This window comes from Catharus ustulatus, chromosome 5 (assembly GCF_009819885.2).
Source record: "Catharus ustulatus isolate bCatUst1 chromosome 5, bCatUst1.pri.v2, whole genome shotgun sequence".
NCBI lineage: Eukaryota > Metazoa > Chordata > Aves > Passeriformes > Turdidae > Catharus > Catharus ustulatus.
The window spans coordinates 38,727,667-38,750,799 of NC_046225.1; the positions used below are offsets into that span (position 1 = coordinate 38,727,667).

General features: G+C 36.3%; 1 protein-coding gene across 1 annotated transcript in view; it reads right to left on the minus strand.

The window, feature by feature from the left end:
* Positions 1-3,837: 3,837 nt before the first annotated feature.
* The window catches only part of GPM6A (glycoprotein M6A), a 126,231-nt gene continuing 106,935 nt past the window's right edge, over positions 3,838-23,133 (minus strand). The window contains exons 4-7 of the mRNA XM_033060352.1: positions 16,169-16,322; positions 14,003-14,079; positions 11,902-11,967; positions 3,838-6,087 (exon numbers count right to left, since the gene is read on the minus strand). Coding sequence (XP_032916243.1) covers positions 5,935-6,087; positions 11,902-11,967; positions 14,003-14,079; positions 16,169-16,322 — 450 coding nt within the window. The 3' untranslated portion in view covers positions 3,838-5,934. The remainder of the gene's footprint in view (positions 6,088-11,901; positions 11,968-14,002; positions 14,080-16,168; positions 16,323-23,133) is intronic.

The window sequence follows — 23,133 nt, forward strand, 5'->3', positions numbered from 1 at the left end:
CAAGGAACAGTGTGCCATGGAGAAGGAAATAATGAAAGGAAAGCAGAAATATGAATTAAACACCTTAATGAGGTATCTGTGCTTAACATGTTTCATACTTCAGAAGATGGCATCAATATGAATCATTTAACACTGTCTCCTTGGGAAAGGTTTCCATCTGCTTAGTCAGTTCAAACCAGGCTACTGATGAACCTGACACTTTTCCTCTGTGTTTAACCATGTGATTTAGTTTATTATTCCAAAAGGACAAAGTGGTGAGGATGTGATTGTAAATGCAACTAAACTAACTGAATTATAAAATCCCAGGAATGGATTTGCACGCTTTAACAGGGACATTAATTTGTTGAGGATAAATATGTTTCCCCATGAGATTTGTTCTAAAATTAATATTTATCCTTACAAAGAAATACATGTGAGAAAAAGCTATTTAATAAAACCCAGGACTTACAGTCTCAGAGACCAAAATATTCTCCATTAACCACAGGAAAGCAATTCATGCTAAGTATCGTTTTCTTGGGCAACTGAGAAGAAAAAATACTTAGATCCTTTGAAAAACCTAGCTCTAATAATCCCTTTTCTGGCCTGTACAGTATTTCTGCCTTGAGTAACTCAGCATGTAGAACCACAGGATATTAATGCAAGTCTCTCGGGGTTTTTTGTTTTGTTTTGTACTTTAATAACTCCTGAAGTAGATACACCTGCCCCCAAACCATCCCTTTCAAACTTGGGAAGCTCAGGAGTGCCAAATCAAAGACCTAATGGGCTCACATTTATCTGACCAAACTCTACTTTACACAGGAAAGGAAAGAATGCATAGCAGCTTGTGTGCAGAACCCTTTCCTCAGGATAAATTTCTCCCTGCAGAATAGCCGCAAATCTGTCTTTAAACTACTGCAAGCCAAAGATGGTCCACTTCTCTACTAGTCACCATCCGTTGGAGTGCCAGTAGAAACACTCACCTGTCTCCACCATTGCTAATTACTGTTAGACACATAAGTGACTCTGTGATGTGTTGGGGTTCTCTGCAGACACCTGAAAGAACAAGAAGCTATAGTTGAAAATCTCAAAATTCAGAAACTGCTGGAGATCCTCCGTTGTAGAAAATACAAGTTAGAAGAATTCATGTGGGGCAGAAAGAGATGTTAAAGACACTGTGCTCTGGAGTTGATCTTTCCAATTGATCTCTACCCAAAATGGAGGCAGTGGTGAAATGTGAGACATAAATCCACTTGCTGCTTAACAGTATACGTGGGCTTTCTGTGCAACCCAGTGAAAATTAAGAGTTGGGATTTTTTAAGAGAATGCTTGCATAAACATGCCCATTCTTCCTATGATGAAATTTACTATGGTCTGATGTTCTATGGTTTATAAAACTGAGCTGCATTCTTCAGAAAACCAACTACATAAATAGTTGTGGTAACCCAGAAGTGAACAATTAAAAAATGCATTGGATCTCAGTGATGGAAAAGACTCTATAAGCAGTTACCATCAGCAATTACAGGAAGTAGAATATAGACATATTTTGTCCTAAATATACCACATCAACTGAAGTGAGTTGTAATCATGATAATGTTCAATTAATACTTACAATCAATGCATACATATTACGATTTAAATAATTGCATTAATGTAAAATCAAAAGTTGCATATATAATTTTAAATTAGCTTGTGGATATATTGCCAGTTGTAGTTGAAATTCTCTTAATTTAGGTCCTGTAGAAAAAGAAGTCATTAACTATGTAGAAATATTAAATAGGCATATAATTTCCTTGTCTCCTCTATCTAACTAGATCACCTAACTAGGTGGTGCATTGGCTTAAAAATTGCCAATCTCTCTACCAAAGTGGAAACACAACCCCAGTCTGCCGTGCACTGCTGTGCCTTGTCTAAATCATGCTGATTCAATGTTTTATGTGCTTATACTCAAAGCAGAAACACTGCTGCTGAGGGAAACAGTGCTACTGAGGGATAAAATAATCTTGTGCAAAAGAAAAGGGGGTGATGTGAATGGGAGACAGGGACTAGGAAAGATGTCTACCTCAAATCAATTTTGAATCTGTTTTGTAACATGCTATTAGTAGCCTTTATGGGGCATAGTAAATACAGTAATTTCATGAATACAAGCCACACTGAGTATAAGCCACTCTGTCGTTAGCAGCGAGGACCTGTGTGCAACAAAGTCGCCGATTAATAACAGAACGGCGGCAGGGCGGGGTTTATTGGCTCGGCTCGGGCTGTGCAGGCTCGGCCTGCTCGGGGCTGCCGACAGAGCCAGGTGGCCCAGCCCGGCGCTGCCACTCGGTGGGGCCACTCAGGGCTGGCCGCTGTCTCTGGGCTCGCTCGCCCTGGCCCGGCGCTGCCCCGTGGTGGCAGGCAGGGACAGAGACACCCCCACTCCCACGGTGGTGGAGGCGGGCGGGGACGGAGCACCCCGCCTCATCCCCGAGTCGCGGCAATGGTGGCATGGGGCCCCCGCCGCCTCCCCGAGCCGCGGCGATGGTGGTACGGGGCACCCCCCTCCTCCTCGAGCCGCGGCAATGGCAGCACGGGGCCTCCCCCTCCTCCCTGAGCTGCGGCAATGGCGGTACGGGGCCCCTCCGTCTCTCCCCCGGGCTGCAGCAGAGGAGGGAAGGAGAGACCTCTCCCTCCTCTCTCCCCGCCCCCCGTGCTGCCTGCAGGGAGCCAAGCTCCACCCACAGCGCAACAGAGTAACAATTTGTAACAATCGCAAAATACCGGCTTTTACTGGCATGCGCTCGGGTCGGCACCCTGGCTGGCACTTCTGAGGTTGTAAATGTTAAAAAATTATTCACATATTAGTTGCTTCTGAGTATAAGCTGCATTTCCGATTTGGGAGCAAAATCTTAGTCAAAATGGTGCGGCTTGTATTCGTGAAATTATTGTAAGCAAAACTGAGTATCTAGGGTTGGAATCCTCTTAAACTGAAAATTTTTATTTAGTTGAAGCCTTTTTAAAGGCAAAAACCTGTGCCAAACAGATTAACCTACAATGGTTTTCTTGTTTCTTAAAAGCACAATAGACGCAAGTGTAGATTAAGCACAGAAGAGTTTATAGAAATTGAGATCCATGCAACCTACCTCAGGAAAAATCAGCTTAGACTGCCAACAAACAGAGAAGACTCTGGAATAAACCAAATGTGCACAGACTTTGAAGTGAATCACTTACGACTGATGTGCTTTTCCGTGCTGGGGGAAGCTCTTCTACTCCCTTGGCTTGTGCTGCTTCTGAAAAATCATTTGCCATTATGGCACATGTTCTCATTGAGAGCACACAAAGAGCAACATAACAGCTAGTTAACCAAGAAACAAACACATTGTGGAGCTGTATTTTAAATAATTTTCCTTAGTGGCATTAGTTTAGTTGGCACAGCTACAGCTCTCTCTCAACCATTTCAATTACTTTACATGCACATAAGTAATGTAGTATTGTTATTGAGGCTTCAAAGTATTAGTTGCTGTAACATCCAGAAATCAGTATCCTCAGCAATAATTAAACTGCTGTCAGGTCAGTTTCTGATGAGCTGTTCCAAATGAGACTGTAGTAACGGGAATCTTTCCTCATTTTAGTTTTGACTGATAGGCTAAAAATATAGTAAGTATGGCTCATGATACTGGCACTTCCTAAACTATGAAACTCTGCTCTTATGAAGTATTTTGCCCTCTTAGTCTTAAGATATATGATTTCTGACACTAAATGCTGGTTAGGAGACATTCAAAACAGTCTGTACAATAGCAAGGTCTATAGGAGGAACTAGCTTCATCCATTTCTGGTTACAGTGACCTGTTCAGTATAGGCAAAGAAAAACTACACCAAGAATTAACAAGAACACAAAGTACACAAGTGTGTTTATTACATTTTGCAAGCACTTTGTTCTACATTTCAAAAACGCCACCATCAAGCTGTTGGCACATTTATGTACAAAACAGATTAATTGTAATGCCTGCTACAAAGCATTCTTTGTGAAAATACAAACTCTAATACCAGAGAAGAGCCAAAAGCATTAACATCATTACATGAGTTTAAAAGACATAGTTTTAAAAATCAGCACAAACATTTTAAGACACAAAACTGAAACACTACAATATAGAATCCAAAAAGAGGTTCCTAATACTTTTTGCAGAACTGTAATACCGGTACTGCACATTATCAGAAAACTGTTGACCCTGTAGGACAGCTTAAGTGTAAAAAAATTCCAAACCAAAACCAAAACCCCAAAACAAAAACACAACCAAAAAAACAAGCAAAAGAAAAGAAAAAGAAAAAAAAACCTCAACCAACTAATACTACTTAATGCATTATCATGCCACAAGTAACTATAGTATTACCTTCTACTTACTACAAGAATTGTTAAAAATTACTGATGATGCATGACTAGTAATAGTACAAAGAAGAGTTTTACTCAAGAAGTTTTATTAGAAATGCACTTACACTGAGAGAGAATTCACAATGGTCCAATAAGTGCACAAAACTACCTAAGATTTTTAACACTGACAAAAATGTCTTGTCAGGCTACATCACTTTAAAAGACACTTTACAGCATTCTTGTAGCATTAGAAATAGGCAAAATAAAAAAAATCCACCAAATTTGGTCCAATGATACCAACTTTTCTTAGATAGGGTTTTTTGTTCTGTTTTTGATACAGGTAATTCTTTCAAATTAAGATGACCTATCATTCTGATAACATTTTCATATCAAAATAAAGGTTCAAATATATTAATACACTTTGAAATAATAAGCTCTGTAGTGGTCTTTCACCTTACTTCAACATAATACAGGTAAACCGTTATGTGTAGGAAAGCTAGAAGCCAAGCTATAACATTTATGGAAGTCTCCTTTAATATATCTTTTACAGTTCAGACAGGTGCAATCCATTTAAATTTTTAAAGCAGGTAAAAAGACATCTGACTCCTATGGTCACTGCATTTTTTGATATATTACTTTCATAAATGTAGCTAAGCGGTAATTTTGTACATCATCACATGGACAGCTCCAATTTAGCATAACCATCATTGAATTAAAGAGAGATTATTCTGTAGAAAACTATGAATAACTATATCACTTAATGAACAGTTGTCTATATACCATAACTTGTTAACAGGTAGCCGTGGTATTGAATTCCTTCAAAAGGCAAGTGGCCATGCATTGTTAGCACCACGGACTGCATGCTCACAATACAAACAGGAATTATCACCCATGGAACTTGAAACAAGAGAATATTCTTTAAAAACATCAATGATACAATGTTAACAAAGATAAGAAGCACTTTTTTCTTTTTTTTAAATATTTTTTTCTTTTTTCGTTTTTTTTTTTTAATTTTTTTACCCACTATTACAAATTTAGAAATTGCACCTTTGATTGTTTAAAACGTTCCTAGGACCTTCATTCAAGTTGATCAGGGTCCCTCTGGCAGGTTTTCCATATATAAAGGAAAGTCATCAGAATGTTTTCTTCATATATTGTACACCATGTACAATGGTCCCTTTGAAGTATACCTGTAGTTAAAGTAGTTACTGAACTCAAAACTAAAAAGTATAAAAAGCTACCTTTTTTTTTCCAAAAACATATAAGAAACAATGCAAAAGGTGTTATGCATAACACATACAAAGTGATTAAAAAAATCAAACACATAGTTGTATTTGACAATAGTTTAGTATTCTTGACCTATCAGAACTAATTAGCTTAAAGGGATTCAGGAAAGGCTATTTAGGAGCTTTGTGGTATAGAATGGTCACACAAAGTAAGAACTAATTAAGAAACCAAGTGCTAGACAACCAAGAATTGTATGTAGGTGATATGTAAGTCACCCAAACTATCTTTTGTGAGAAGCACTTTCAATTGTTTTTAAAATGGTAGGATGGTCTTTAGTTAAACAACAAAGCATTCACATGTTAGGAAGTAAGACAAGGTATCTTTTATGTATAAGCATTGAGCCGCTCTTTAGAGCGAGTAGAGTGAATATCATGCAGCTCTTGTTCCTCCTTTGATTTAATATCCTCATATTTTTGCATTCTGCAAGCATCTTTCACATAGGCCCAGTTGGCAGACAAGACCATGAGATAATGAACCTGTAAGAGAGGTAACACAACGTTAAGAAACAATAGTGGTAGACAGAATAGAGCACGTGTGAACTCAAATGCTGTAGGACAGAGACTGGGCTCTCATCAGCAGGAACTAGACATTCTTGTGTCAAGAAGTACTACAGGACCACAATGGCAAACTCAGGCTTCATCAATCTTCAGATTATCTCCCGGCTGTTACTGTTATTATGACTAGTAGTTGGTAGCAATAGATATAAGAAAAAAAACCTAAAACCTGAAAAATCCACAAATCATCCCTGCATTATTTTTTAGCTAGTCTGCAAAGGTACATGAAAAAATGCCTTCTGGTTATATGTTTATTGTACATTTTCCCCACTGAAGAAGTATTTGTTATTGTTCTTAAGGTAGAAATATGCCATAGATACATCTTATGTCTGCATATCTAATGCAATTACAGAAAGTTTTGCTTCTTAATTTTTGCTAAAGTTAGTATTTTCTTTCTATTTAGCCATGACATACTTCTTTCAAGTACAATTCTAGCTTTGTATTCAACTCGTTAGTCTGGGGAGTTCAGTTGGGCAAAATGTAACAAAATATAGCTTAAAAATGTTTACTCTAAATTCAGTCAGAAAATAAAAATTTTCCACAAGGATTTTCAACTGGTTTATGCTGGGACATTAATTCCTTCCCTAGCTGGCTTTCAGACACCTTTTGATGAGACCATTTATTTAATTTACGTTAATCTACTTCCTCAGAAGCAATTTTGTGAGATCCAAAATATTTCACCCCTCTCTAAGAAAACAAGAAATTATACTGGGATTCAGTTATGCAAAATGGAATGATAATACAATAAATAATAAAAAACCCCTGAGATTATGCAAATTCTCCTGTTCATATTGTACTGTTGTAGATATGAGTATCTTAGATTCATGCTAAATGATCTAATATGTCTTTTTTCTTTCAGAATATCCAATGTTATTTGGACTTTTTTTTGCAAATAATCGTTGGCAATTGTTACTGATTCATACAGGCAAAAATATATTTCTTAATCTGGATTATTAAAATCAAGGAAAGCATTCTGAAGCCCTTAAAATGACCAGATATTTTGTTACTTTTTTTATCCTCATGTTTTATGTCAAGTTTCCAATTAATCCTTATTTGAGGAATACTGCCAGACTTGAGGAAGCATAAAATAGAAAGAGGTTATACAGAGAATCTGTCCTCTAGGAAAAAAAAAAAAAAAAACCCAAACAAACTAGAGTAGTATTTCTACATATCTTTAGGATTTTCTTAATATCTCTAGAACAACACTAGCAATGCAACCCATGGGTATTGATGTTGGAGACGACAGCATGCTGTGTGTCACTCTGGAACACTCTCCAGGAAAAAGAAACACCTTCTATCCTAACTCAGCTCTTCCAAAAGCTTTCACCATGGGTAGTTTCTGGATCAAGCATTTCTAGATCAAATGAGAGACTCTAATCCTGGATCCCCATTGTACTGAATGAAACACCTTGAATTCTCCACACTAAAACTATTGAGAAAAATCAAAATAAACAGGTTGGTAATCCCAAGTTTGTCATCTCAATTGCAATTTGCACCCAATGCAAACATGAATACTGATCCTTTGAGCCTGAAATTTCAGTTAAAATTACAGTCTGAACCTCAGACAGATTGCAGACATGAGAATCCTGAAAGTAGGGGATATCAGTGCCAGAAATCCTTGCACCTGAAGAATTTGTGATGAAAATGGGATGTTTTCTTATCCTCACAAAATATTTGGTAATGACCCAGTAAGAGACAAATTTAGACTTAACATCTTGCCATTACAATCCGCACTTTTCTTTGTTAAAAATTAAACTATTTTGGAGGTATATTGCCAACAGTCTGACCTTCATTAAACACTTCATTAAAAGCCCATCCCTTTTTTATGAAGTTACTGAATCAAAATACTATAATAAACCATTGAAAACTCTTGTAGCTCACTTTCACTGTAAGTAGGAAGACTTGCCAGGAAACACCTACTCTAATTTATATAATCTCAAATATATATCCACGTTTTATAATGACATGTACATTGAACAGTCTGGCCACCTTTGCCTTCTGTTTTAACACCAAATTCCTAGATAACATTGCCACACTAAGGAGGTCATTTCTGAGTGGCTGTCTAATTGCATATCACAACTCCATGACCTAAATAGCCTGAAGCCAGTGGGGCCCTCATCAAGGTTTATTTAAATTGAAGCCAGGCAGCTTCCACAGTCTACCTCAGGAGGTTTCAATTACAGATATATGCAACAGAGTGCAGGGTCTTTCCATACCCGTTCCTGCTTAGATTTCTTCATAAGGTGAAAGTAGAGTGCAGTGTTTAGAAATTGTGGAATTGCAGCTAGCCTAGGAGGGTATTTGGGTGGGGGGGGGGGTTGTTGTATTTTTCCATTCAGGATGCGTCACTACTTCCCCAGGACCCAAGTCTAAATAACTTTTCTTTCTCCATTTATAAGCTCCTGATACCCTGCAGAAGAGCACAATCAGACTGAGGAGAAGAATAGACCACTTGACATTTTCCTCGTTCCTATTTCAGAATTTATTGCATTGCCACCCTGCAGGACAAAATTTCTGTGGAAGTTAAGGCAAAAGAGTTACCAGCTCAGGAAGTTAAGGCAAAAGAGTTACCAGCTCACATGGTAACTTTTGAGAAAGGAAATTTTACATCTCATTATTAAGTTTTTCTTCTGGAAACAACACAGGTGGAATGTATTCTGGCTTTACAATCAACTCTTGAATGCTAGAGCTTACATTTAAACTTCATGTCTTCTGTTTCTATCTAACACACTGACAACAGAAAAATTAATATGTATTATTGTAATGATATTTTCCATGTGCATTTGTTATCCATTCAGACATAAGAAGGAACAGCACTTCTAAGAATCATATATGGTAAAAATTAAACATGATTCAAAAGCCTGGCTATATTTTCCATAATGAAAAATCTCAAAAAGCACGACATAAATAATTCTATCAGGTTTTGGTTTTGGTTCTTTTTTCCCCATCTTGGGTTGACATAAGAATAATAAATTTTCAAAACAAACTCTTCAACAGTTTTCTTTTCTGCAAAACGAAACTTTCTTTGACATAAAATATAAAAAATATGAGGTTTCCTATATATCAGTCTTAATATGTAGGACAATTCTCCTTTTGAACCCCAAAACAACATCCTCCTTTGCAGACTAAAGAGGTATCTAGTGAATTGTAAAAAAAACTCATATACAAATCTGAGACCAAGAGATATAGGGAGTTTGTGGTTTGTGACCAAATGGTATTACAAGTATTAACAAGTTTTGTGGTGGTTTTGAAGTAAATTACTACTTTTTAAAAATATACCTATTTAAAATATACTTTCATTAAAAGTATCCTGAGGACAGATGGACTTAACATTTATGAATAAGCTGATTATTTTGTGAATTTTGTAGAATCATATTGACATTAGAGGGTTTCAGAAATCTTCATATATTAAATAATCTGGCACTTGCAAATGTTTACAAATTCAGAAGTGAGGATACAGAGGAGTATATTGATGACATAACTTTAAAAGCCAATTCAATCAGCATTTTTTACCAATTCAGTTATTCAGCAGTGTCCCTAATGTTGCGCTACTGTTACTGACTGGCCATAAATGAAATATACTTACCATTTTAGTCAGATAGACTATTCTGTTTAAAGTAATTGTTTGCAAGAAATGTTTTAAGAGTGCATTATATTGATAAGCTTTTTCTTTTGTAAAAGACCAGTACTTTAATCAAATTTTCCTATTGACTTTCACAAACATGTCCTGGATATACACAATGACAAATGTCATCATTTCATATTTGTGACTATTCTTGAAACAGCACATGCAGTGAAGGGCACTGTTTCTCCAATTACTGGAATTACTTCTGCACACTGTTTCTCACTACTGATGCATTACCTCTGTCTACTAATTTGAGTGTAATATCTGGAGAAAAAAAGATATCTTCTTGAGATAATTAGGACCTCTAATTAATTTTTCCACTCTTAAATTACTTTTACCTTGGGAAAGTAAACTTCCCTCAAAGGAGAACCAGTTAATATCTGTATGTCCAATCACAAAATTCTGAATTTTCCCTCATGTCCTTATCCTTATGTTTGGCCTACTGTGTCAAGTGTGAAGCCCATGTCTCAGATATGGTCTGGTATGCTGGTTTTAGAAATTCCCACCATCAAAGAGTGGAATGTGCTGGCCTTTAGTGGGTACCTAATAAATTAGAATGGTAGGTTTAAAACCAACAGTATAGTCACAGACTTGAAATATATGTATAAAACTGTTGCAAACATTTAATGAAACATATGTCTACTTGTATTGGGACACTATGCAATTTATTAGCACTTAGAATATTAATTTATATTTTTGTTGAAACAGTGTTATCATGTCTGCTTTGTGCAGTTATATAATTCAACAGACAGCACACTTGGATAAAAATATATATTAATAAATGTGCACCATCAAAGTGAATTACTGGGGTACTTGGGCTTGGTGTAATACAGCTATAGCATCTTTGATATGCTTTTTTGAAGGGTCTTCTTAAAAACTTCATTGAAAGTATTATGTATTTAAATAATGTGGCACAAAGTGCCTACTTAATTTGCTTTCACTGAAGATGTATTATTTTTCATTTAATATCTTTTGGTGGCTATTCAGATTCAAAAGTCTTGTTTAAAATGCAGAATTGTTATCTGAGCAAATTATAATTTAATAACTACTGAATATACTTCCAAATAATAATACAATGGAAAAGTAATGATCTCCTGGATTTAATTTCCTCACAATAATGATATATTATCATAATTGCTATATGATCGCCATTTTTGGAACTGTCAGTAGAAAAATTTAAGTTTGAAAATCCAATTACATTATTAATATGAATTGTATTCTGCTATTGCACTTATTTGTGGCCTTGAAACAAAAAACTACATTTTTCATTTAGCTATCTTTGCTGTTTGCAGCAAATGAATGGCAAATGGAAACAAGAAAAATCATTAATCTAAGAGGAGTACTAGCTTCATTGAATTATAAGGATAGCAAAATAATCATGGCCTTATGATCTATTAAAAACTACTAGTATAAGCAGTATATAGTGATCACCACCAACACTTATGAATGCATCAGCACCAAGTAACAGTCACTTCTCATTTCCCATTCCAGTGTGCATAGTGCAAACCTACACCAGAATTGCAAGTCTAAAAATATCTTTATGCTTAGGCAAATACAGCAGACAAAAGACAGAAGAACAGGGCACCAGCTCATACACTTTATTTCTCAGTGGAACCTTCTCGTTGAGAAAATGTCACTAAATTTAAAGTAATCTTCATTATAAAGGAGAAGAAAAATTAGTCCTGACAGAAAAATCAACACATTCACATATATTCACAGAACTGACAAAAAGATTCTGCACCTAAAAGAGCAGTGTGGCAAGCCTATGAATACCCAGAAAGGCAGAGATCATGAAAGTATAATACTATGGTTACAACACAGACACGTGAATTCAGACTTGTCTGAATACAGCAAAAGAGTAGTAAAAATTCTTTCCATGTACTTATAGGTGGGGTTTTTTAATTTTAAAAAGTAATCATGATGTTCTACTTCAAAGAGTATCCATCAATATATTAGAAAAAACAAAAAGAAAAAAAGGGAGAGTATTGAATTGCATAACTATTTTTTAATGATAGCTTTGAGTGATAGTATGGAAATTGAACAGCTGATCCTAAGTTAGAACCAGAAAGTATCAGCAATTCAGACGAGGGGTAGAGTGTTGGGTATCTTACCATAGCAATGACTGCTGCTCCAGCTCCAGCAAGTGCCACAATGAACAAGTGGAATGTCATGTTTAGCTGCAAAGGGAGGCAAAGAAAAGGACTTTCATGGTTGTACAAAAAACAGAAAATGAACAAAAATTCAGAATAACATAGAAGAAAGAATTGCCTTCCTTGTGCCACCCTTCCACAAAAGTAATGAACAGGAGTATTTTTCCACGAGATTGATATCACTACATGCCATTGTGCTTTTGCTTGTTTTGTTACAATGCTCACATCAGGAAAAAAGCACAACTCTATTTAAAAAAACAGCACTTACATAATAAAATATTAGGGAGTTAATTATTTAAAAATAAACACTCCAGTGCATTTTGAGGATTTTTTTATGCTACAGTACTACAATACTACTTAACAAGAATTCTGTTTGTGGTGGCTTCTCCAGTGGTAGAGACAGCCTAAGAAAACCCATTTTCCCTTCATTAACTGTAGCCTTCCATCCTCATATATTAATCCACTTTCCTCTCAAATTTATTCATAGTGATATAATATAAACCAGGTTACTTATATAATGCAAATTAACCGCCTTCCTCGTCTAACCCCAAACCAAATGATTACATTTGCTGTTAATTTCAGTGACCTGGTTTGTGCAGCAGCCACAGAGAGTCAACTGCACAAGAGCTGCATTTTCTAAAATGGTTTTGGTATAAGGGCAGATTGTGTACCTTCCCTCTAAGATTTATTCCACCATTTACTAGGTAAGACCTAGTAAAACACTTAGCAAGTGTGGATCCTTCTGGCTTTAGAGGGATCAACATTTTAGCTTCTGTTTGTGTTAGGCAGATGTACAGTAATTTCACGAATATAAGCCACACCCTTTTGACTAAAATTTTGGTCCGAACCCAGAAGTGTGGCTTACACTCAGGAGCGGCCAATATATGGACGAAGTTATGAATTTTGCCAACCTGGAAGTGCGAGCCACGACAGCCACAGAGCCCCAGCAGCCACGAAGTCCTGCCGACCCCATCATCCCTTGCACCACCTGCCCCATCCCTGCCCGGCCCGCGCCCGGGGCTGTGCAGTGCTGCGGACACGCCAAGGTCACGTGGCCCTGCCCGCTATGGCTCCACCGGGCTTGCAGCTCCCGACACCAGTGGGCTCGGGCTCTGTGCTCCTGCCTGCTGCTGCGCAGCACCCGGGGCAGGGCACCTGCCCGGCCGGCCCCACTGCCCTCGCCCCACTGGGCCTCACCCTCCCCTCACCTGGGCAAGAGCGGAGCCGGCAGGTTTAATAAAAGTGAGTGATTTTTCTCTGTATTTTTTTTAGTTTTCAGGCTGCGTTTAAAGGCTACCCTAATCCGTGAAAAATGCAAATTCAGCATCTGCCAGTAAACCTCACAATCGTGCAATTGTTACTAATTCATTACTTTGTTGCACGCAGGTCCTCACTGTGAAAGAATGTGTGGTTTATAATCCAGTGAGGTTTATAATCTGGTGCAGTTTATATACGGCCAAAGAACGAAAAGTTGCCGACACCCGAAAGTGCGGCTTATAATCAGGTGTGACTTATAATTGTGAAATTACTGTAACTTTGTCCTGTTTTCATCTTTTATAATTTAAAAACAAAACCAGAACACTGAAAGAGGTGGCATTTGCCCAAGGGACAGACTACAAAGAAAAATGTGCTAAAAGCTACAACCCTAAAGTTTAACAAGGCTTGGCCAAATTCATTTGAAATCTTTACTCTCTTGTCACAACAGTAATCATAAGGCCTTCAATCAGTGAGTCATTGTATGGACCTATTCATTGTGCAGCAGGGGCATTAGCTTTCAAAAACATCTCAACAACAAAGAACAAGTTATTGGAATTATTAAAAAACCCCAAACAAAAAAACCACAAGTGTCTTTAGAAAAAAAATGGATGAAGAAATTGCACTGACTAAATTTGGTACTTGGTAAAAGACTAGGAAAACTACTTGCTTGACTGTATTTTTCACTGTGATATAATTCATCACCATAGCTAGAATTAGACCATTAACAGTAAGAAAACATATATTAGCTACTTTCTACTACAACATATATTATGGATTTGCCAAAAATATTATGATATTTATTTACCTCATTAGAGTCACACATCTTGATGAAACTTTCTGATGAGGTGCAAACCTTCTTTTCCTCTCCAACAGTTACAATACCTGAAGAAGAATAAATATTCACATTATTTAGAATTCCTGGCACAGATTAACTTCCTTTATATGAGAACAGATAAGAACTTATTTTAACAATGGTATCTGGGTTTTGTTGACAATCAGGAGTCTGGAGCAACTCTCCTGTGAAGACAAGCTGAGGCAGCTGGGACTGCACAGCCTGGAGACCTTCCAGTAACTAAAAGAGTAAATAAAGAGAGCTGGAGAGGAACTTTATACAAGGGTGTGCTCCAGTAGAACAGGGGGCAATGGCTTAAACTCAAAGCGGATAAGTTTAGATTAGATGTAAGGAAGAAATTCCTTGTTGTGAGGGTGTTGAGCCCTGAGAAACGATGGACATCCCATCCCTGGAAGTGTTGAAGGACAGGTTGGATGGGGTCCTGAGCGACCTGATCTAGAGGAAAGTCTTCCTGCCTCATGGTAGGGGGTGGAACTTGTTTTTAAGACACCTTCCAACCAAAACCATCCTAGAATTCTATTATATTTTAGCCAACACAAAACTAACACATCATCTATATAGTAAAAGTCATAATAAGAAACGTGTAGGCAGCAATTTTTCTGCCATTTTTGAAAATATCTTTATTCCCTATTTTGATCAGCACAACGATTAATAAAATAGAAATTATTTGCTACCAGTTTATACACTTTAAATGTTCACAAACTTTCTCTACCCTCAGAAATGGAGAAATGTGCTTTATATTGGTTTCAAACATATTGATCTGGAATAAAGTTTCTTTCATAAGCTATAAAAAAGCATTATACCAACTTGTATTTTATTTCTCTTTTCAGCAATAGTAAGTAGAATCTGCTACCTTGCTTCCTTTAACTAATGTCCAGATACCAAATCAAAGACTAGGTTGAAGAAAAAACTGTAATTAACTCATTTACCATGAAAAATTATTCTTTCCTAATATTCATCAGTGTTTTTTGCACTGAATCTACCAGAAACAGGTACATTCACAGAATACGCATTGTGTATCTTAGTGTTCTATGATCATTCTAAATAGAATTAATAAAAAGTAGTCATGCATATTAACAAAATAAAAGATCATAGAAAGAAAAATTAATCTACTTGATGGGATCTACAGAGATAACGGCTTTTCAAACTCATCTGCCATGCTGTGTAGGAATAAAACCCAATAAATAATAAAAAACCCCAACTTTTCTTCCCTCTCATGAAAAAATAATGTAAAACATTTTATTTCAGGTTAATTGAAATGTTTATTATTAATGAAACTGTTTCTTTGCCAAGAAATGTAGCATCTTTTAAATCTCCACATAACAATTTAAAATATACTGTGATTTTATTTTAGTCCAAGGAAACAAAAGAAAGATAAGAAACTCTCTGTTGAGAGTATGATTACCCAAAGCTCTGTGGGTTGAGAAATCACTAAGACCATAACATGTAGTATCAAACCAGTCTTGAAGAAGGAAGGAATTGAATTACCATCACCAACACAAGAATTCTCAGACATTTTAACATTACAAATTCATTTCTATCCAAATTTAGCATCCTGTCTAAACACACATAAGTGCACATCCCTACATTATTCTAACTTCCACCATTCAGGTTTTAGCCTACCTCCCTCACTATCTCTCTTTCCACCACTTTCTTAGAGTGTTATTATCAGCATTTTTGGTCCTCATCAAGGTTTTTGAAATCAATGAATCTTGTCATGTCCCAGTTCACCTCTGCAGAGACAGCTGCCACCCTAGGATCTCACATCTTCAAGTCAGCGTCCTACTACAAGATTAAAAGTCACTTTCCAGATAAATGACTAATTAAGCATTTTAGACAAGTTCCAGCAATTTGTAAAGAAGAGACTAAGCCAAAGCCCCATGCCAGATTTTCATTACTCTGGGAAGATGGACAAGGTTGGCTCAATTTTTGTCAGGTCTGGAAATGCAGTTCATCTTTTATACACTGCCTAGACTAGTGGGTAAAAGGGCAGAGAGAGACACTCAACAATTGCTTCAGAAAGACTGAACAGCTCTTTTCAGATACATGGAAGCAGAGCGATGGAATGCCTTTTTTTGTGAAGCCTTAATTTTCATTTAGTGCTTTTTATTTACATACCATACTGGCGAAGATCCAAGCAGAGATTAGCTCCATCCACTACGGTGGCATTTTGGCAAATGGTCCACAGATTGAAGTACATGTAAACAGGCAGAGAAGTGAAAGCTGTAACTCCAAGCCAGGCCAACATAAAGATGTATGTCAGCATAATAAACTGCAGTAAAGAAGGAAGAACAAAACCATTGGTAAGTCAGAACTTAACTGATACACCATTGGAAAAAAAGGAACCACAGAGAAGTAACAAATGAGACTATGACTGGTTTTGCCTGTTTCTGTCCTTATTTAATTTATGGTTTTAGTCCGATAATCCATTAATGATCAGGTCAAAATGATGCCAGAGCACTAATGTGATGTTTCTGAAGAACAAGAGTTATGCTCCCAGAAGTGCAAAATTACTCCATATTCCTCTTACTCGTAAACCAGTGATGGATGCAAAGCAGCACACCTGAAGTACAGACAGCTGCATGCTCTGGGAAATCTGTTTGTCCCTCTCCCTCATCACCATTACTCCATCGTCAGGACAAGGGGCCCTATGGTTGTATCTTAAACTATCAATCATAATGCAAAAATTTTAAATTAAATGCTGTAAGCTTTGATTCTTTTGCTTTTAAAATCAGGCTCTTAATTAAAAATGAGCATTTATCTATGACTGCCACAAAAATCTCACTGGCAAATCCATTTTTCATTGAACCAATGAGACTATATTTTTGCCATTCTGTTATTGCATTCAGTCATATTTGGGGTTTACATGCAAGCAAATCCACCATTCAGAAAACAAAACTAAATAAATGTCCTATAAATATGTAAAACTACTACTTTCCTGCTCCTTTGCTGGCCTGAAACCACTGGGAAACACACTTATTAATAACAAACTGTATTTTCATTTTATGCTGTGGAAAGGATATGAAGAGGCTACATGGTAAAATGTGGAAATTAGTCTCTAAATATTGAATCCAAATATCCCTAGCATTTGGTGGCTCCAGAAATGTTGATGAATCTAAACACATTACTGGAACAAAAAAAATTTCATCACACTAACATTTTTTTAGGTGCTTACCTCAGAAAAATATTGGCTCTGAGAATAAGAAATAAGAAATATGTTTGAAAGTTGAATAACTTGATCAAAAATCTGCTAAAATTAAACCTTAAAGAGTAAATAAGGGGAAAATTGAAGATATTTTCTTGTTTGATTTTCTTATTTTTTAAATTTAAGATCTCTCAATTCAGGTAATACAGGAAAAAACCTAGTGTAAGTACAGATTTTAGTTATGGAAATCATATAAGTTCAGAAGCTACAAGGTTGTAACTGGTACTAAAAATTGGAGCAGTGTGGTTTATCCACATTGATCTGATAGGAAATGCAAGCCAAAACAACAAAATGTCTGAATTTTAAATGAGATACTTTTATTGCTTTGAAGTTCAAGGATGGATGTCCTCAAGAGATATTAAACAGACCGTAATTTAATTTACTTTAACTCACTTCCAAATATTATTAAATAAAAGTATTTTTATTCTGAGGAAGTATACTTACATAGGGATTTAATATAGTTTAATTAATCCAGTTTAAAATTTATTTCGGATTAATTTTCCTGATTGTCCCTAGGTAAATGAGACTGGTAGCTGGAAAAGCTGTTTAATACTTTTAATATCAGCTTTCTATCCTTTTCTTGAGTTAGTACTCCATGCTTCAATATTCCTACTTTACATCCATGCTTACCAGTTTGAGAGTTACAAACTGTTTTAACTTTTCCCTCAATTTCCAACTAGTTTAAAAGAAAAACTGATGTGCCTAATTTATACATAAAGATTTCTAAAAATGCATTCATGCAGGTAATGGCTGTCTTCCTTACCAAATTTTCCCAATAACCCACTTACTAGAAACCCAGCTGGTAAAAGAGAGAAAGTGATAGCAAAGTCCAAAATAAATATGCACCCTTGAATACTGCTATAGTAATTTCCATGTGTCAGTTGCTTTACATATTGGAAATTCTATTCCATCTATTGCAGAGCAAATAGTTAACACAAGTAAATACTGTTCTGTACTGTATGCTCCTTTTTGTTGCTGCTGTTTTTATTGTTCTTTTACTGTTTTCTTTTTTCCTTTCCCTATTACAGTGTTAATGAAACAACATCTGGCTCAACCCCAGGCATGCACTCACAAATAGCTACTTGGAAAATTACTTAGAAATGTAGATTCAGGGATGTAAATTCCCAACTAAAGGGCTATGTCCAAACTTAATTTATTATCAAGCTAAAGAGTTGCACTCATTTTTTTTATAAGGCAGGAATAATAAATAAGTAAAAAGTCTTGGTATAGACTTTAAATTCTCATTTATTCTAGAAGTATTTTAAAAGTAAACCAGTCTCCTAGACTATATTCTTAGCTTTTCAAAAACAGGTAATTCTGAAGTCTAATTTGTGATCCTTCTAGAATTTTTGAAATAAACTGTCCTTAATAAATGTAGTACATCTCAGTGTAGTACATCCATAATAATTTAATGGATTAGTAAATATTTTATATTAGTTACATTACTGAAATGTAATAACTATATTTATTACTGGGCTCCATATAGATTTGAGAATCTTCCTATTTTGTGATTAGCACCAAATGGAGAAAAAAGATAGGCCCCACCATGAACATTACAAATCCTTTTTAATATCTATTTATTTTTTGATCCGTGGTAATGATGAAGAAGCCGACTCAAAGATCTCCACTGAGATAATACAAAGCACTAGTATAGCAAAGAGAGGGAAAACAGAACTTATTAGCCTATAAAAATCTGCCATGGGCATAAAATGATAGTAGAAATCTGTCAGATGTTGCTGTGAGTCACAAGAGCTGCCTTCTCAGAGAGAATTGTCTGCCTGTTATGAAACAGATTCTCTTTAAAAACATGAATCTGACTGGTTTGGTATGTCAGAAAAAGTTGATCAAATGACCATTTAGTTTTAAAAACATATTTTAGACAAAGGACAGTTTTCCTCTGTCGGTTGCTTCCAGATCAAGAGCCAGTGGCCAAAGATATTTCATCATTTCAGTGCCCAGCCTAATTTCATCTCATAACACCACGAACACCAAGAAGACAGAAATAAATATGGAAGCTTCCTTTGCTTATGTAAGAATAACTAAAATACAAAACTTCACATTAAACTATGTGGTAATTAGGGTTATGCCTGGAAGCTGCTATCACTGACATCAGTGAATCAAACCACAGAAATGTGATCTGGGCAGTAATATACTTCCTGCTGTAAGGGCAGTAAAAAACGTTTAAGCTTGCACAACAAATTATTATTTCTAGCAATAGCAGGTGGTAGCATACAAATTTGTTTTATAATTGAATGAAATTATAAATTATCTGATTTTTCAAAAAACACAGGAAAGAATAAAATCATTCTTAGATAATTTTCTCTGCTATTACAACCTTTCCTCTTTGCTTAAGAGAACTTACAAGGAATGTTTAAGGAACCTGTTCACTCCAGGAAATAAATTCAGACCCCAATCCCCTGAGATTCAAAGGGATCTTTCTACTTTGAAGTAGCATTCTGCTACGTGACAAGCTGAAGATTTCTGAAATAGCAGTATAGAGTCTTAAAGAGGTATCACAGTTTGTTCTTTAGCCTCCTACTTATTGTGTTTATAGTGAGAATTACTTTCTCTGATCAGTTCAATTCTCGCTCTAAGAAGCCAAACATATAAACTCAAAACAAAATAGAAGTGATAGTGAAATTCATCTACCAAATCATGAAGATAAAAGAGCGCTAATTTAAACTCGGCTCACCTTTGCAAAGAACAGATTACAGCAATTTCATGATTATAAGCCGCACTGAGTATAAGCCGCACTTCTGGGTTTCAGCAACTTTTTGGTTTTTGTCCATATATAAGCCGCACCTGATTATAAGCCGCATGTTACAATACAGAGTGTGATAAAAGGTATCTGTTCTATCACCATCTGTTGAGGGTGGGGACAGTGATCCTTATCTCAATGGCAGATAATCTGCTAATGGGCCATCCATTGAAACCAGGCAGGGCATTGTTCTTTATCTTTTCACAACCCATCTTTCCTCCAGCGAGTCATTTTCTGCTAATGGCCCATTGAGTCCCACTGTGTGACTGATTAAATTACTTCATCCCATTGGAAGTTGCTCCAGCCAGGGGGAAGAGCCCAACATTTCTTACCAAGATAAAAACAGAGGTTTTGGGACACTAAGGGAGCCCTTTCTCCACTAGACTCCAGTGGAAAACTGGATTTCTCCACATCACCACTGGACCTCCAGAGGGAAACTGCACCTTCTACAGGAGCACTGCTTCAACTGAATCACATCTGTCACTGCAGGAGGATGCAGCCACCATTTAATGGGACTGCTACCAACACCCTGCCTGACGGGGTGTCAGATTGTACTCTGACTTTGTCAGGGTTTGGAGTTTGTTTCTTTGTAGTACTGTATTTCTATTTTGATTTCCCTAGAAAAGAACTGTTATTCCTAATTTCCATATTTTTGCCTGTAAGCCCCTTGATTTCCAAATTATAATAATTTGGAGAGAGGGGGTTTACCTTCTCCATTTCAAAGAGAAGTTCCTGCCTTTCTCAGCAGACACCTGTCCTCCAAACTAAAACAGCAACTTTTTGTTCTTTGTCCATATATAAGCCGCTCCTGATTATAAGCCGCACTTTGGGTTCAGACCAAAATTTTAGTCAAAATGGTGAGGCTTATAATCGTGAAATTACTGTAAATGAATAATTATTTGAACAAACAAACCGTTAACTTTTGTAGTGGTTATTTTTTTGTATCATCACCACAGCTGGCAAAATGCTCTTGCCAGATTTTGTAAGCTTCTTAGTGCCTGTAATTGTATTTCTGAGTTATAAATTATCAGAGCTGGTGCATCATCAACCTTCTGGAATAATATTTTAATCAAAACAGACCAATGTCAGGAAGGAGGTATTTCAGAGCATATTCTGAAATTGTTTGTGTGGAGCACAGCTTGCCTGGTGGTCATAGCTGATTTAAATCCTTTTTCCATTGTAAAAATTCCCCAAATCCCATACACTTTAAGAAGATCAAGATTTCAGTTACTGGTTGGTTTTTTTCCCCTCCTTCTTTCTAATTTATGGGTACTTGTCCCATGAAAAGCACATTCATTAAATTTCAAACACTGTTCTTGTTTTAGTTTTGTTATAAATAATTTAGTACCCCTGAAGAAACATTGTATGATGGCTTCAGTGACCCTAGGGACAGAGACAGTGAAATCTTATCTAGAAGGTATAGTTTCTACAAAGAGAAATTGAATGAAAAGGAAACAAATTAAATCTTGTTCATTACATTTTATAAGGATGCCACTGCTTCCAACAAGAAAAATAATACAGAAACATAGCAACGAATAAAGTGACCAAATAAAACTTAGCTCCAGAAAACTCATGTTGCCATGTAGTTTTATCTTTGCTTCAAACCACTCAGTACTTACTTTCACACTTTCTCTCAATCTCATAATATAATTATTTTATATGAACTCCCTGATGTGAGCCCTACCGCAGAGAGTTGCAAAGAGATGCACACCTTCCTATGTTTGCATCACATTTAGATTTATTATCCTATGACACACACAAAAAATGTTTGCCACTACCTACATGAACTCAGAGGTTCCTTCCAAATCTCTTCACAGCTTCAGAAATTCTCTTAGACAGTTTTTGCCAGAGATCAAAACCATACCTGTAGAGGTCATGTACATCCATCCTGCTCAAAGCCTATCATGCTTCATTATGAAACATTCACAGTGGTGGACATCACCCAGAATAATCCCAGGGTTAGCCTGACTGTCTCTTATGGGAATAGTGGGAAGCAGTTACCCTCTGCAGTGCAGTATAGTCCTGGTTTTGGGTGCATTTTTCCAACAGGAAATGCCAGAACAAGGTGCTGTGCTGGACATTTTGGCCACACAGAAGCGTGAACAGAAAGATCTTTTCGATTTCTTCCTGAATTGTCCTCTCAAATATCTCATTCACTTCCAATTGTCCATATATTCGATTTCAATAATTATAAAAACTTACTTAGTTTAAGCACTTTGGCCAGCCTCAAATTCATAACAGACCTTTGGCTTTCAGGCCTTCTGCTTCATCTTGTTCATTTTACTCAGGAAAAATTCCTCTGAGTTACTGCTACGGTCTCTTTACCATGCACATATTCTGCATAAATACATTTGCATACTCTTTTTAAATTATTCATTGCAGCTGACACATATTTTCTCAAGTGCTGAAATTTGTCTTGATCCAGTTGTACTGGGAGAGCACTGACACAGTGCACAGTTAAGTCAGATTTAAAGTACTACATATTCCCACTTCAGGCCTGTTGTTTCTTTGCATACAATCATCTATAATCCAGGGCTCTGACTACACCTTACATCAACAGTCCAGACTCAATAAGGGCTCTTTATCAATAAACTTTTATGACAGAGTAGTTTAACGATTAGATATTCGTTCCTGTTTATCACCTGTATTATTACCCTGCAGAAGTTTAGTTCTTCTTTTCAGAGGTTCAGATTTCATCCAGCAAAATTTACATTTTATTTTTATTATTTTTAAAGAAGAATCTCTACATAAATATTTCCATCTCTTCCCAATGGATTTTTTTGGTGGCAGCATTTTACATATAAAATTCCCCATATGCAAATATGAAAGACAGCAAGTAGAAAACTTGCTGAGTTCCTCTGGAAAACATTTTAACAATGCAGAAGCTAAACAGCCTCAGCTGCTTATTTTAAAATGTCTAGAACCAAAAATGTTATTATTTATTTAAATGTAAATAAATGAGAAAATAAAAAAAACAAAAACTGTGCAGATGTCTTTAGACATTAACATGTTTAAGAAAGACTGTTGAGTAGCTCACAAGGAAATGGCCTCTAACATTTTAATTTCTGCACTAACTAGCATCTCCAAATTCATGCCTCATTCATGGAGAGAGATAAAAGA